This window comes from Anoplolepis gracilipes, chromosome 4, assembly GCF_047496725.1.
Source record: "Anoplolepis gracilipes chromosome 4, ASM4749672v1, whole genome shotgun sequence".
Classification (NCBI taxonomy): domain Eukaryota; kingdom Metazoa; phylum Arthropoda; class Insecta; order Hymenoptera; family Formicidae; genus Anoplolepis; species Anoplolepis gracilipes.
The window spans coordinates 15274705-15288483 of NC_132973.1; the positions used below are offsets into that span (position 1 = coordinate 15274705).

The following is a 13779-nucleotide window of genomic DNA, read 5'->3' on the forward strand; positions in this document are numbered from 1 at the left end:
TTAGAACCCTCAAAAGAGACGGACGGAAACCCTACGCGAGCAGGAGCTTCCCCGCGGTGACCCTTTCACCCTCAGCCGTCACGCGTGCCTCTATCGAGACACACGGTTAGAAAAGGCAGGAGAGACACCAAGTGGACAGATGGAGGGCGTAGCTCCGTGAACGGACCATTTTCCACCCCGTGTAAGTGCCTCTATTACTACGTACCGGTATCTTCCTTATGGCGACGCGTCGTTACACTGTTTCGTACGTATACCCTTACGAAAGGGAAGGGGGGCGTGATAGGAAATTGTGTAGCGGCGGTCGGTGCAGCGGCGGATAATCGCCGCGGAATCGATGTTACATCCGTGAATGAGGGTGCTAATATTGCCCGTTCTATTGTGACGATTATTACCGTTGGAAATTGGCCCATTGTCGTTTACGCACGCGTTAAGTATCGTTTTTTGACGGTTCCGTACGTTAAATTCGACAAAATTTCGTAAATGCATTTGGCGAAATTTGAAAATTTATGACATAATAATCACACACGTACTATAATTTATATACGTTTTATAAATCATGCATATGTGTACATGTATGCGTATATTTAACTTATTGTTATTTGTATTTGTATTCTACTTATTGTTATTTGTATTATATATTTGAATATTTACTATTCATTTATTTATATTTATTATTATTGTGCTTATTTTTGTGTTTATTTTTTGTGCTTTTTTAAAGTTTATATTATACAATCATATATGAAACATTAAATATATATAGCCTCTATATCTAATATAAGATCTAATCTATTGTAAGATAAAAATCTATAAAACATCAATTTATCTTGATGATAAATAAGTTTAATATCTTATAAGTTTAGCTATCATAATACTCAACATTGATAAACATTAAAAATTGCACTAAATGGCAAAACACTCTTCAATGTTTTATCTGAATTTTTTCTCCTTAATATGTTTTATAATTGTAAATTATCTCACCCGTGTCATATTTTGTATATAGAATATTTCCACAATGTAAATTTCATAATCCTAAAACATAATAATTGCAATTAAATTTCATAAGCTTATAATATATATCAAAACATTTGAGACAACAATTGAAAAATAATTTTTCAATGAACGAACGTTCGTCATCTCCGTCGGGATATTTTTCCAGCAGCGGCAACACTCAACAAGACTCGACGGCAATCTCTGCCAAACTACGTTAATCCCCCCATAAGACTCGCTAACACAATTAGGACAACGCGAAACACAATTACCCTCGACGGAGTCACCCCGTAGCCAAGCATCCCGGAATTACGAATCGACGAGAGAGAAAGATAAACGCGCCTGCTCACCACCCTGTCCTGCAATTCATACTTTTTTTCAGACGATTCCGAATTTACGTTCAGTTATTGGACGCGAAATGGATGGTCGATAATACGCGAGTCTGACCAGGCGGTTTAAATCCATTCTTCAAATCTTGCCATTCACATTCTCACAAATTGCACAATTAAATAAATATTCAATTGATCTTGAACAAATGTATCTGAGCTGATAAAGTTATTCGAAACATTATCTTGATTATTGGTAAAATTAAATCCTTAATAAATTTAGCAAAAATAAACTGTGCGAGCAGAAAAAATAATTAAGTCACTCTTTGACTTTGACAAGATTGTAAAAGTTATATTTCGGTTTACCTCAGAAATACGATGGTTCCTGATCGCTCTTAAATCGCGAGAACAGAAAAAATCCATCAGGCTCAATCTAGAAACCGCTGTCCTGCCGAGATTTTCCAGTGTCCAGACTCGAACAGCCCTAAGGGCAACGGGCCCGATCGAGAAATCGCGCCGTCATCGCCGATGAACCGTGACGGTACCTGTTGTTAATAAAAACACGAGGTCAAACGCGCCGTAACGTCGTCGTCGTCGTCCGGCGAGGGCAAGGGTTGGGGGTTGTGATTCCAGCGGAGTGTACTCTGTCATGCGCCAGGTGCCGGCGGGGTCGTTCGGGCGGGAAGGAAGGGGGAGAAACGGCGGGTGTGGATGCTGCGGAAACTCTAACGGGTGTTCAAAATGGCGTGGCGAGTTGCCGGCGATTCCCAGCGGGTGCCCTTTGTATCGTACATTGGCGAACGCTCGCGGCCGATTCGGTGCGTACGCCAGTTATTTTCGATTACCCCCCTCCCACACCTCCACCTCTGCTATGCCGCTACCGACACTGTTTAAGCTCGTGAACAACCCTTCGCAATTGTGGGTTGATTTGGTTTTTCCGATGTAGCTCGACGACTTGAACGTTACTGATGTGAGATGTTACGACAAAGAATAGCTAATATGAATTTATATAAAAATAGATTACAAGAGAAAAATTGGAAAAATTGTTTTGCAATTTCCTGAGAAACTATTTTGTAGCACAATGTAACGTCCTAAATAAGACTTAAAAAGATGTCAGAAAGACATTCTAAAGATTTATATGACGCCTGCTTGACTAAAAATTTTAAAGGATTATTTCTTAAGAATTTAAATTTAGATCTTACGGTCATTCGTGTCGTCTAGAATTTTGTTTTGTCTGGTGTTTATATAAATAATATTAAAACACAAAGTTAAATACAAAGCAGTAGGGGACAATAATAAGCACCGATAGATTTGACCAAGTATTGAAAATGCTAAAAACATAATGCATTACCTATATCAGGAGAATAAAAATCAGATATCGCAGCGGGAGCCCTTTTTGATCAGAAAAAAACCAACTTACCGCGTGAGAGTTTGAATATTCAAACTTGACGTTCGAGCGCGAGTATGCGACGGGGGTCGCGTCCGCGGGGGTCGAAGGTTACGTGGAAGACGGCGATGGCAAGAGAGGGTGTAGCGCGTGGAGGTGGCTGGCCGAGATTGCGTGCGTTTACAAAGCAAATGGCTTGAAAATAACCGAACGGCATGCCCCGTAGGCGCCGCAGAGAGAAAGCATTCGTCGGGTGCACGAGGGTGATCCGAAAGTGATGCCGAGAGCGAGAAAGCAGAGGAGGAAAAAGGAAGGAATTAAACTTTTTAACGAGAGAAAGAGAGAGGAACAAAGAAAAACAGAGACGCTACGGAGGAAAAGAGAAAGAGAGAGAAAAAAACGGAATGTGTACGATAAGGGGGGAATCGAAACCATCTTCCGATGGTAGGTTGAGAAGAGGCCCGAGACGCGAGAGGGTGAAAAATAGAGAGAGAAAGAGAGAGAGAGAGAGAGAGAGAGAGAGAGAGAGAGAGAGAGAGAGAGAGAGAGAGAGAGAGATGGAGAGAGAAAGAGAAACAGAGAGAGATTGTACGCGGGGAAGGGGTGGTATAATCGATGCGGACATGTGCAGTTCCCTCGGGGGTAGCAACCCCTAACTCGCCAAACCTATTTATACAACAATGCCCGGTACAACCCCCCATAAACCACCCTCACGGTGGACCACCGCCGTGGCTGCTGTTGCTGCACACTCCACCGCCCCTGCGCGTAAACCCACCCCCGCTCCTCATTCCCGCCCGCCACCCCCAAAAACCTTCTCTGTTGCCTTCGGTTTATAATCAACCCCTCTTTCTGCCCTTCCCTCTCTAGTGCTCGCTCCCTCGCAACGTCGACCAACCCCTCGACACGAGCGGTTTATCTTGGGGCCCGCGCGCGCGAGACCGGAGCTGGTATTTTAAATAGCAAATACTTATCTCGTCGACGAGGGACGGGCAGGCGCCCTGATAAGCAGGTCGAGAGGGTGCAAGCGTGTATGGAACGATTAGGGTGGGAAATCGCCAAGAAGGCGAACGTGAGAGATATTTCTTTAAACGCGAACAGTTATTATTCGCGTCGAAATTTTACAGGTAGGAATTTTCCAACTTATCGCCTATTCATATGCGAAGTAAATTAGTATTTGATGATACATATATTACTTTTTCATTATTAATATAATATTATTAACATTCAATATATGTATATTATTATTATTATTGTTATTATTAATAATGTTATTATTGTCATTACTAATTAATTATAACTATTATTATAAATATTATTCATTTAAAATGCAAATGTTTATGCAAATTTATTAGTGTAAATTATGGTTAATAAATCGAAATTCAGAAATAATATATTCTAAGACAATAAAATTTTGAATACTTTAATAATCGATTTATTTAATCGTTCTACTTGAATATTCGCGGGATGAAAGGCCGTTTGCGCAGATGCAGCTGCGGCGCAATCCAAAATCCGAATTTTATACCGTTTCAGAAATTTGCGCTTGAAAAATGCGCGTGTTTTACAGGCGGAGATAAAGTCGCATATGGCGAACAATACCATACGTGCATTTATATGCATGTATGGTAATAAGAATGCTGCAAAGACCGTCGCGTTTATGTTGAAGCAGACTATGCATGGATATACTCTATATACGAGGCAACACGAAAAGTCTGATAACGGATGCGGGAAGGAAAAATTTCGCAGAGCACTATTATTAAATTTCGTCGAATTAACAACATATTTTTGATTATTTATATGATATAGATAAATTCTTTTATGAAAAGAGAACTTTGATTTTTTTTTAATACAATTATAATTGTTTATTATTATATTTAACAAATCAAAATATTATTTCTTTGCATTAGTGACGATAAATGTTTTAACTTTTTTAAAATCTCCTGTACATATATAAAAATATACATATAATTATATTAATTATATGTATATAAAATACATGTAATTATAAATCAAAGACTTAATTCATCAAAAATAATGACAGCAATAATATCTTTCCGCTTAAGTAAATTCAATTTCATATTTTGTACGTAGTATCTTTTTTTATATATTATGACTTATTTTTCGTAATTCTCTACACATTTTTCTAAAAACTTTCCAAAAACCCTAAAAAACCCTTCTGCAAGAGAGGCACAAAAATCTCCTTCTCAATGTCAGTACGACGCAAGAACCTGACAGCTAACACAACGACCGACGAATATGCGATCGGAATATCTTTGTTTTATCCCAGCTGGAAGAAAGAGAGAGAGAGAGAGAGAGAGAGAGAGAGAGAGAGAGAGAGAGAACGGTGAAAGATGGATACCTTGCGTATAGAGAAAGGCACATTCGCTTTCGAGGACGTCACACATGCAGGCATAGTTAATGCGGTGTAAAGAAAGAAAAAAGGAAGAAACTATCAGTTGCCGCAACGCGTAACGTCTGTAAGACAGGACGGCTTGTGGTGTGGAACGTACAGGTAATCCGGATTTCGGATTAGCCTAAGCCCAGGCGGAACGCCAGGAGGTCCGACCGTCTGCCGGACGGACTTCTGGTCTCCACCCGTCTTCTACGTGTTTGCTCCAAGAAAGACGGAAATAAGTACAACACGAGCGTCGCGTTACGAACGACGTTTCTCTTCTTCGCTCGCTGGATCTGTAGCGATAACGTCGCCACTCGACGTCTCCATTGTGTCATCCGTCCCACATAGATCGACGTCATTCGAATTCGTGACGATTCCGAGAAAAAAAAAAAGCACGCTTGAGCAAAGGAACCAGACGAAGGGAGAGTCTCCGGAGATGAGCGACTTTATGCGTAGGATGGTATCATTGAAGGAATAAAGTAGACGACGCTATCGCGATCGTCGAATCTGTCGTATTTATACTTCCATAAAAGGAGATTCCCTTTTCATGTTTAACAGAAACGTACTAGAATTTGCGAAATATGGTACACAATTTCTATCCTACAAGATATTTTTATTTAAAAAAAAGCAAATAAACGTTTTGATCAATCTTATGCGTCAAAGAATTATTTATTTCTGAATTGTATGTATTTAATTTATATATTTTATAATAACTTTACATATTTAATTTTCTTTAGTGTACAATAATCTTTTTTGAACTTCTCGAAAAGCTAAAAAATTCATATAGATGAAAAGATTTTTTTCTAATGTAAATTTAATTTCAAACATTTTTTTACATAAGATTGATAAAGATTTGCTTTCAAAGTTATAACTTGTCGATTGAAACTAAATAATTCATATCAAAGCGACAGCGAATCGATCGGATAACGTCGAAACCAGTTGAACAGCTTCTTCAAAAAGAGCTTTTCGGAGAAGAACTTGAAGAGAACAGAAATTTACGGTGTTTCGACGCGATCGAGGGGATATGAGGTTAACTCAAAGTTCTGTCGCGTTAATTCGAGCTTATGACAGCGCCCATGGTAAGCAGGGCGTGATTTGTAAGGTCTCCTTGCATAATGATAGCAGACGGAGAGGGAAGGGGAGGACTCGTTTGACGACACGTGCGCCGACACGTGAGCGAGTCGCCGAAGCGCGTTGGACTGTGACACGTCGGTGGCCCTTAGCCCTAGAACCACCACCCCTTGGGAACCCCTCTTCATCGTCCTGTTCTACATATCTCCTCAAACGTCTCTCTAACGGGTAGATATACATCGGTGAATGTATAGCCGGTATTATCGATGGTATAGATAACGTTTATGTCGCAGTTTGCACTACCGTGAAAATATTTGAAGATTACTTGAAAGATCCAAATAATTTTCATGTAAAGTAGTAATGACAATTTAGGCGTTTAAAATAGTTTTTAGGCAAAAGCTTTTTGTCTTGGAATTTACATGCAAAAATCTGAAAAATATGTATCAAATATTTATCAAGTTAGAAAAAACATCTTAAGAATACAGTAATTTATAAAACTTTATAAATTAAAACCAATTACAATAATTTAATAATCTTCTATTAATTTGTCAAATTAATTTATACACATATACATAACAAATAATATTTATATATGTGTAATATATACAAACTAGTTTGACAACTTAAATTACACAACTAAATAAAAAATCTGCACTCTTTTTAAAATCAATACGTATATTAAATATAATATGTTAAGATATGTACATTCTTTTTAATAAATTAAATATTCAGCATACATATATATTTTTCAGATTTCTACATATTCCAAAGTCTTTGAAAAATATTTTACGGTTGAAACTCTTCAGATTTCTTATGTAATTTTAAATTATATATAATTAAGTAAAATTTGATGTAAAATTTAATATTTTAAAGCGTTAAATATATTCAATAACGCAAGAAGACTTTATTCATCATTTATTTCTGCAATAATTCAAGTTTTAAAGTTACTACTTTTTTTCCGCATGGCTAATTAATATTCGATAGATAATCGCGGCAAGATTTTGGTGGATTTGATCAGATTTTTATCCTATATTAATGCGATAACAGTGCACAAGAATGTCGTTCGCTCCACTGTCATTTTCTTACCCCGCATGTACGGAGGAGAATACAAGGATACGCGAGGATCGGGGTTGCGACCCCCCGGGGACGGTTTGTCCCTGCAAAACTCTCGCGGGAGCTCGTAGCTTCCTAGGGCACGGAGGCGGGTCGCGCATCTGTCGAATCTCCCGAGAGATATCCCGGAGGAGACTCCGCCAACGTCGCAGAATACACATATTACACGGAAGGCTGACGCTTCCGTCAACGTCGTTACATCGCGCGTTACATCGCATATGCGCGTGCGCGTGCGGTAACTATCCGGCTAAATTACACGCCAAACTCTCGCCACATGGACAGCTCGATGATAAAAAGGGTCATGTCGAATTCTCCGGGGCGAACCAAGCGCTTTTAATGTTAAATTATTTCACAAATGTAATCTATATCTTCTTATTTAAGGATTGCCTCCCTTAAAATAATAAAGAATCAAATACCATTCCATCACAAACATTTGTTGCTATTTTCATTTTTTATAGAACATTTGATAATTTTTTTAGTATCTATTATTATTCAAATAAAATCTTTAATAAAAAGCTTTCTTTTTATAATTACATATAATTACATAATTTAAAACTTGCTTTTTATTAAAGATGTTAGAGTATAATGGATAACTAAAAAGAAATTAACTCAAATTATGTCCTCTTAAAAAATGTAAGAAAAAAACAAAAATGGCAACATATGTAAATTATATGAAATAATATTTCAATTTTAATCTTTTCTTATTTTTATACAAAAAAGGAACATTTTTTTAATATCAGGAAGAAAATTTGTTCGATTGATTCGATTAAAATATGTAAAGTTACAAGTCGTGGACCTTTAACGAAACTGTCAACGCCGCTGTTTTAAACGAAATCTCGTTAGCGCTCATGCGTAGCCGTAAACAGCGACGCGGGACCATCAATTGTGTGCACACACTTAGTAGATGCACTTGCAACAAGCGTCGGGAGTACGAGCTTGTATATACGCGGTGTACGCCAAACACATGGGGATATGTAGACGCGGCAGCATCGTTGACGGCCCCCAGAGGGGCTGTGTCGAGGATGCGAGGCGAAGGACGTTCGCTCGACCCCCGGGGGCGCAGAAACACATCAAAATCGAATTCACCAGATGTCCAGGCCGATGCGAGAGGCGCACCCTCCTCTTTTCCTTTTCTCAGGACAACAACGCCGGGATCCGCTAACGACATCAGGGCGACGCCGGTCGCAGATGCGTTTACGGCCGGCGATTTGGGAAGGAAAAGGATTCGGCTCACCACCTGAGCTCGTCCCTCTTCATCAAGAACATTTCTCTTACAAGGAAAAAGACAAAAAAGGACATTAACGGGCAAAAATAAAAGTCAAGAAGCTAGCGATGGTAGTCACCAATGATTTATTGGCGTAATTAATAGTTATTTTAATAATTGAAAAATTTTAAATATTTAATATTAATATATTAATATTTTAAATTTAATATTTATTGCGCACATACATACGAGAGAAATTTGATATATAATATTTTATTCATCTCTTTTCTCTCTCTTTCTTAAAATTACCTTTCCAATATTACATATTTAAATATATATTATACATATTTGTTTCATATATATATTATATATATATATATATATATATATATATATATTTTATTCATCTCTTTTCTCTCTCTTTCTTAAAATTACCTTTCCAATATTACATATTTAAATATATATTATACATATTTGTTTCATATATATATATATATATATATATATATATATATAATATTAATAATATAATATTTATTTTGTAAATATAATTTAACAAATATGTATTTAAAGTGATTTTAGAAAAGATTTAAATTAAAACTTGATTACACACAATATTTTGTAACTTTATCGATTCAATATCAATATAATTTTTATCGGAATAACGATTACTGCAGAAATTATTTATAAATCAACAGGAAAATAAGAAATGTTAGTTTGTGAATGCCATGTTTAACGAAATTTCAGCGAAAATTCAACGATGGATTTGCAGGAACGCTGGCATTGTTATTTGTAATTCTGTTACGTCATCATACGCGGCGAATGTATACCTGCTTTTCTCTTTGAATTTTTCCGCACACGTCATTCCAGTATTTAGCCGGATTGCCTTTTGAATAAGTCCAACGCGCTTTTTGACGCGCGAAAAAAGCGCCCATTGCAAGCTGGCCGACACGCGGCGTATACATTTAACATAGCGTAACGTGGTGTAACGTAATGTGGCACACTTGATTGGCGGCATATAAACGCGACAACTGCATACGAAAGCTGCCCAAAGCGTATGCAAAAATATACAAGAACATCTGACATAATTTATAAACTACGTATCTCGAAAATTGCAGAAAATTGATTTTAATTTAAAATTATTAAATTATCGCAAACATATAATTTTTGGATCTTTCTATTATCGTGATGAAAAAATATTTCGCATAGTTTTGCGTTACTTTTTTTTTTTTCTTTTCGAAAATAAATCACACGTTTGTTACTTAATATCTTTCATCTTGCTTTGATAATCTCGCACAATTGATATAATTATTTTTTTTCATCCAATTTATAAAAAATCAATTTAATTACGCGTTACTAGTAAGCATAACAGACTGTCTCCGATGACTTTCTCGATTCCTGGGCATACTGCCGTGCTACTGTATCGAATTCGTGGTCAAGTATCGCGTCGCTGCTCATTAGGATACTACTACTGAAATTAGCGTGACGACAGTGACAAGTTGAACGATGGCTGTCGACGGCAATAAGTACGGAAATCGAAGACAGCGTGACACGTGCTAATAAAAACGAGGTAAATAGTTACTTACCTCATTAACTTCCGTCGTCAAGGGTGCACTTGCCGATCGCTATCTATATCCGATGATAGTTATACATTTCTCATTAACATAAAGCGAAGGATTTGTCGCATCAATAGTGTTGCAATCTTGATCGATTAACTACGACGAAGATAACCGCCGCTGGTGTGAGAGACTCTAAGTAGAAAAGATCGATCTTATTTAATTTTGCGAATAATTTACTCATTTGTCAAAAATTTGTGAAATATTTTTGTAAAGACCAACCATCAATTATTTGTAAAATTAATCTTGTATGATAAATGCTTAATTTTTGCTAAATTTAAATTTGTACATAATACAATTTTTAAGTAGATTTGAATTTAATTATTCGATGGATAGTCCTTAGAAAAATGACTTGTTATTAAATTGTCATTAACGTAATAAATCAAATTATATAATTGTTCTATCTTTCTTGACATTGCGACCATCATTCAGCTAGCTGAAAAAAAAATGTCACACGGGCGTAGAAGGAAATGGAATGCACAGCTCCGCATACGGAAATACGAGGTGGTTTATTATAATAATATTTATAATCGTTATGCGTCGCGGCGGCGCATCTCTTTTTCGATCTGCCTTACTCGGTGTATTGTGTGTTGCGTCACGATATACATATATTTTATTTATCCGGTGTGTGACGTTTAATGAGTAAGTCCAGCGCAAATCGGCTCGCGCGCATTTCAGCAAAGAGAGAGGACAGAGAGTGTTTCTGTGTGTATTTTTTTTTTCTTGTGTGTGTATTTACATCGATCTCGCCGCCTTAACAGATACAAAAAAAATTACACGTTTCCTATTTATATTTATACTTTAATGATAATATTAGTACAGCGTGTTCCAAGTGTCCGTGTGTCTGTGTGTACGCGAGCGCGTGTGACGTTTACGTGTGTGCGTATGTGTGTCTAGCCATTCACGTTTTTTTATCAGGTGTACAACAGCAGTTATCTACAGGGTGTTTCCAAAGTAACGTCAAAAAAATAATCAACAGGGAGGGTACAATATTACACGATAGGGACCTTCGAATTTTATACACAATAATAATATAATAATTAATAATAATAATAATAATAATAATAATAATAATAATAATAATAATAATATTAATAATAATGAAAATAGTAACATCGACGTTGCAGCGCCGAGATGCGTAATAATAAAGATAATAGCGTCGACCGCACAATAACCGTGAATCGAGGCGCTCGGACTAACGCTTCGCGCGCGTGTCTCTATCTTACAGAAAGAAAGAGTCGACAAAAGATCGACAGTCTTCGATCGAATAAATTGCAAAAGAGGAAAAGAAGAAAAGGAAAAAGAAGAATAAGAGAAAGGAAGGGAAAGCAACGAAGCGCCGAGCCTTCCGTCGCCCTCGGACGCGAAATAATCGCGTTTCGCCACCGCTGCCGTCGCCCATATCTCGCTCACTCTTCGCTCTCAGCGACGATCTCGCGATTCCATTCGCTTTTTTAGGCGTGCGGGCGGAATTATTATTATTATTATTATAAGGGACACGTTAATTAAAACTCGTACTACCAGGCCAACCCTTCGCTTTGCATCTGGTGCGGCTCCAGGAATCCGCCGGCCGCGACCCCGTTACCGCCGCCGCCGCCGCCACCGCCTCCTGGCCCGCCGCCGCCGTTCCCGCCGCCGCTCGGATTACCTTGCGCACCACCTGGGAACAAGCGAACGCATACGGCGTCGATGCCAATTAAGATTTAAATCCCGCAACGCGACGCAACGCGACGCGACGCGACGCGACTCAACGCAACGGGTCAGTCCGGCGGCCGGAAGTCCCGCGAAAGTCGGCGAGACAATCCGCCGCCGGCGGTTTATAAATATTAATATACCATCTCGCGCGATAAAATCGTGTTACGTTTAATATTTCTTACATAAATTCAACTTTTTTGACAATATAATTGCTCGACTTTCCTTTTTGACCTTATTTATTGCAAATTTGCAATATTTCTAGAACAAAGGCAGTGAATATGCAAGGCTTGATCAGCCCTAAAATTCAAGCTATCACACACACATACAATACTGTTATTTTTTAAAAATAATACATGTATGTGTGTGTTGAAATATATATGTGTATCTATTTATATTTTATTCACACATTAAAAAATATTTAATTCTATATTTTTATGAGTACAAAGTATTGTATAAACATCCATATCTTTTGAACTACAAACTTTTCAAACTCAAACTTGACTCACAAAGTTAAGTGCTAAACATCTCGTTTTATAAATATTATGGCTATTAATGCCATTCGCTAACTATATTTTCTTCAACGATTTAATGATATATATGATTTGATTGATATGTCGGTGACAGCGGATAAGGTATGTATGAAGATCTGACGCAAGTTGGAAAATGTAGTTTTAAAATTGGACGTATCGCAAAAGGTCACGCTTTGATTGTCAGATCTCAATTACTTGTACAACGGGTTTCAAAGGAAATGACATTCACGCTGCCGCACTTTGTTGCAGAAAATCCTACCTATTTAGAAATCTCTCGCACGCGTATCCTTCGTGCACGAAATAACATCGCGACTGTGTGAATAATAGCGCGATGCGATATAATAAAAATAATACCGTGTACGAAAGGTTAACAGCAACATGTAATTTTCGTTTCAACGTGAAACGTTGAATGGCGTAAAACAGTTTCGATTCGATATCGCGGAACTAAAGCGTTTCTAATTAACACGACACGGCATCGGTTCGATCTAACAAAGATGTGCATAATAAATCGTCACGAAACAGCATTGTGAGTATTGTATAATCTCTTTTTTCCGGCAATTAATTTGTGCGATATTATAGAAAGTTGAGTTGAGAAACATAATTAAATCGAATGTAAATATAAAAATTTAATTTGCAAATAGAAAGAATTAATATACATTATTAATATTTAGATCTTCAAGAAAAATTACGATGGATATTTAAAGAAATGACTCGTGCGGAATATTATTCTTTCGTGTAAAAACATTTCAATTATCTTAAAGCGCTTCACGAATTAATGGTTGCACCCCCGTTCTGCATCACGAAAATAATGCTAATATATCGATGCGAGAGCGCAAACATAAAGTTCGCTCGCGGGCAGGTTCGGCACGATTGAGATCGGCGGTCGCGATTCGGTCGGTTTTTCGGTGGTAATGGCTTTGGCGGGGATATTTCCCTCTCTTACCTGAAGGTGCCAGGAACTCTCCGGGACTACCGCCGGTGGGCGCAGGAGGCCCCTGTCCGGGGGGCCCCGTGAGAAATTCCGGAGGGCCGCCCCCCGCGCCCGGAGGTGGGTACTCCCCTGCCACCGCCACTGCCGCTGCCATGCCCGCTAAACTGGCTGGGTCCAGGCCTGTCAGAAACAGATTACGTACTGCTCTCAGAGAGGATCGTATCCGCCCGGCCATCTCCGAAACCGGCTGTCATAATTATCGCGGGGGCCTACCTACTTGATTCAGGGTTTATTATAATTACGCGAGATTTTCTGGGACTAGACTCTCGGGCTCCGGTTTTCGGCGTAGATCGACCGTTTTTGCTTCAAGTCGATCTTTCGAGGCAAACGGGCCGGTTTCTCGCGATTTTTTGTATTGTCAAAACAAAACAATAATAAAATTCTAGACATAATTTTAATATATAATAATATGATATAAAGAAAGAGGAAATTAAAAGTATATTCGAAATTGCTGATGTTTTTTGTTT

At 38.0% G+C, this 13779-nt stretch overlaps 1 protein-coding gene across 5 annotated transcripts in view; it reads right to left on the reverse strand.

Moving 5' to 3' along the window:
* Positions 1 to 10586: 10586 nt before the first annotated feature.
* Positions 10587 to 13779, reverse strand: part of Lim1 (LIM homeobox 1) — a 40316-nt gene continuing 37123 nt past the window's right edge. For 4 of the 5 annotated variants that reach the window (XM_072889989.1, XM_072889991.1, XM_072889988.1 and 1 more), the window contains 2 exons: positions 13265 to 13453; positions 10587 to 11756 (listed from right to left, as the gene is read on the reverse strand). In XM_072889989.1, the coding sequence (XP_072746090.1) occupies positions 11614 to 11756; positions 13265 to 13453 (332 nt within the window). In that variant the 3' untranslated portion in view covers positions 10587 to 11613. The remainder of the gene's footprint in view (positions 11757 to 13264; positions 13454 to 13779) is intronic. The other variant, XM_072889990.1, reaches the window with a different exon arrangement.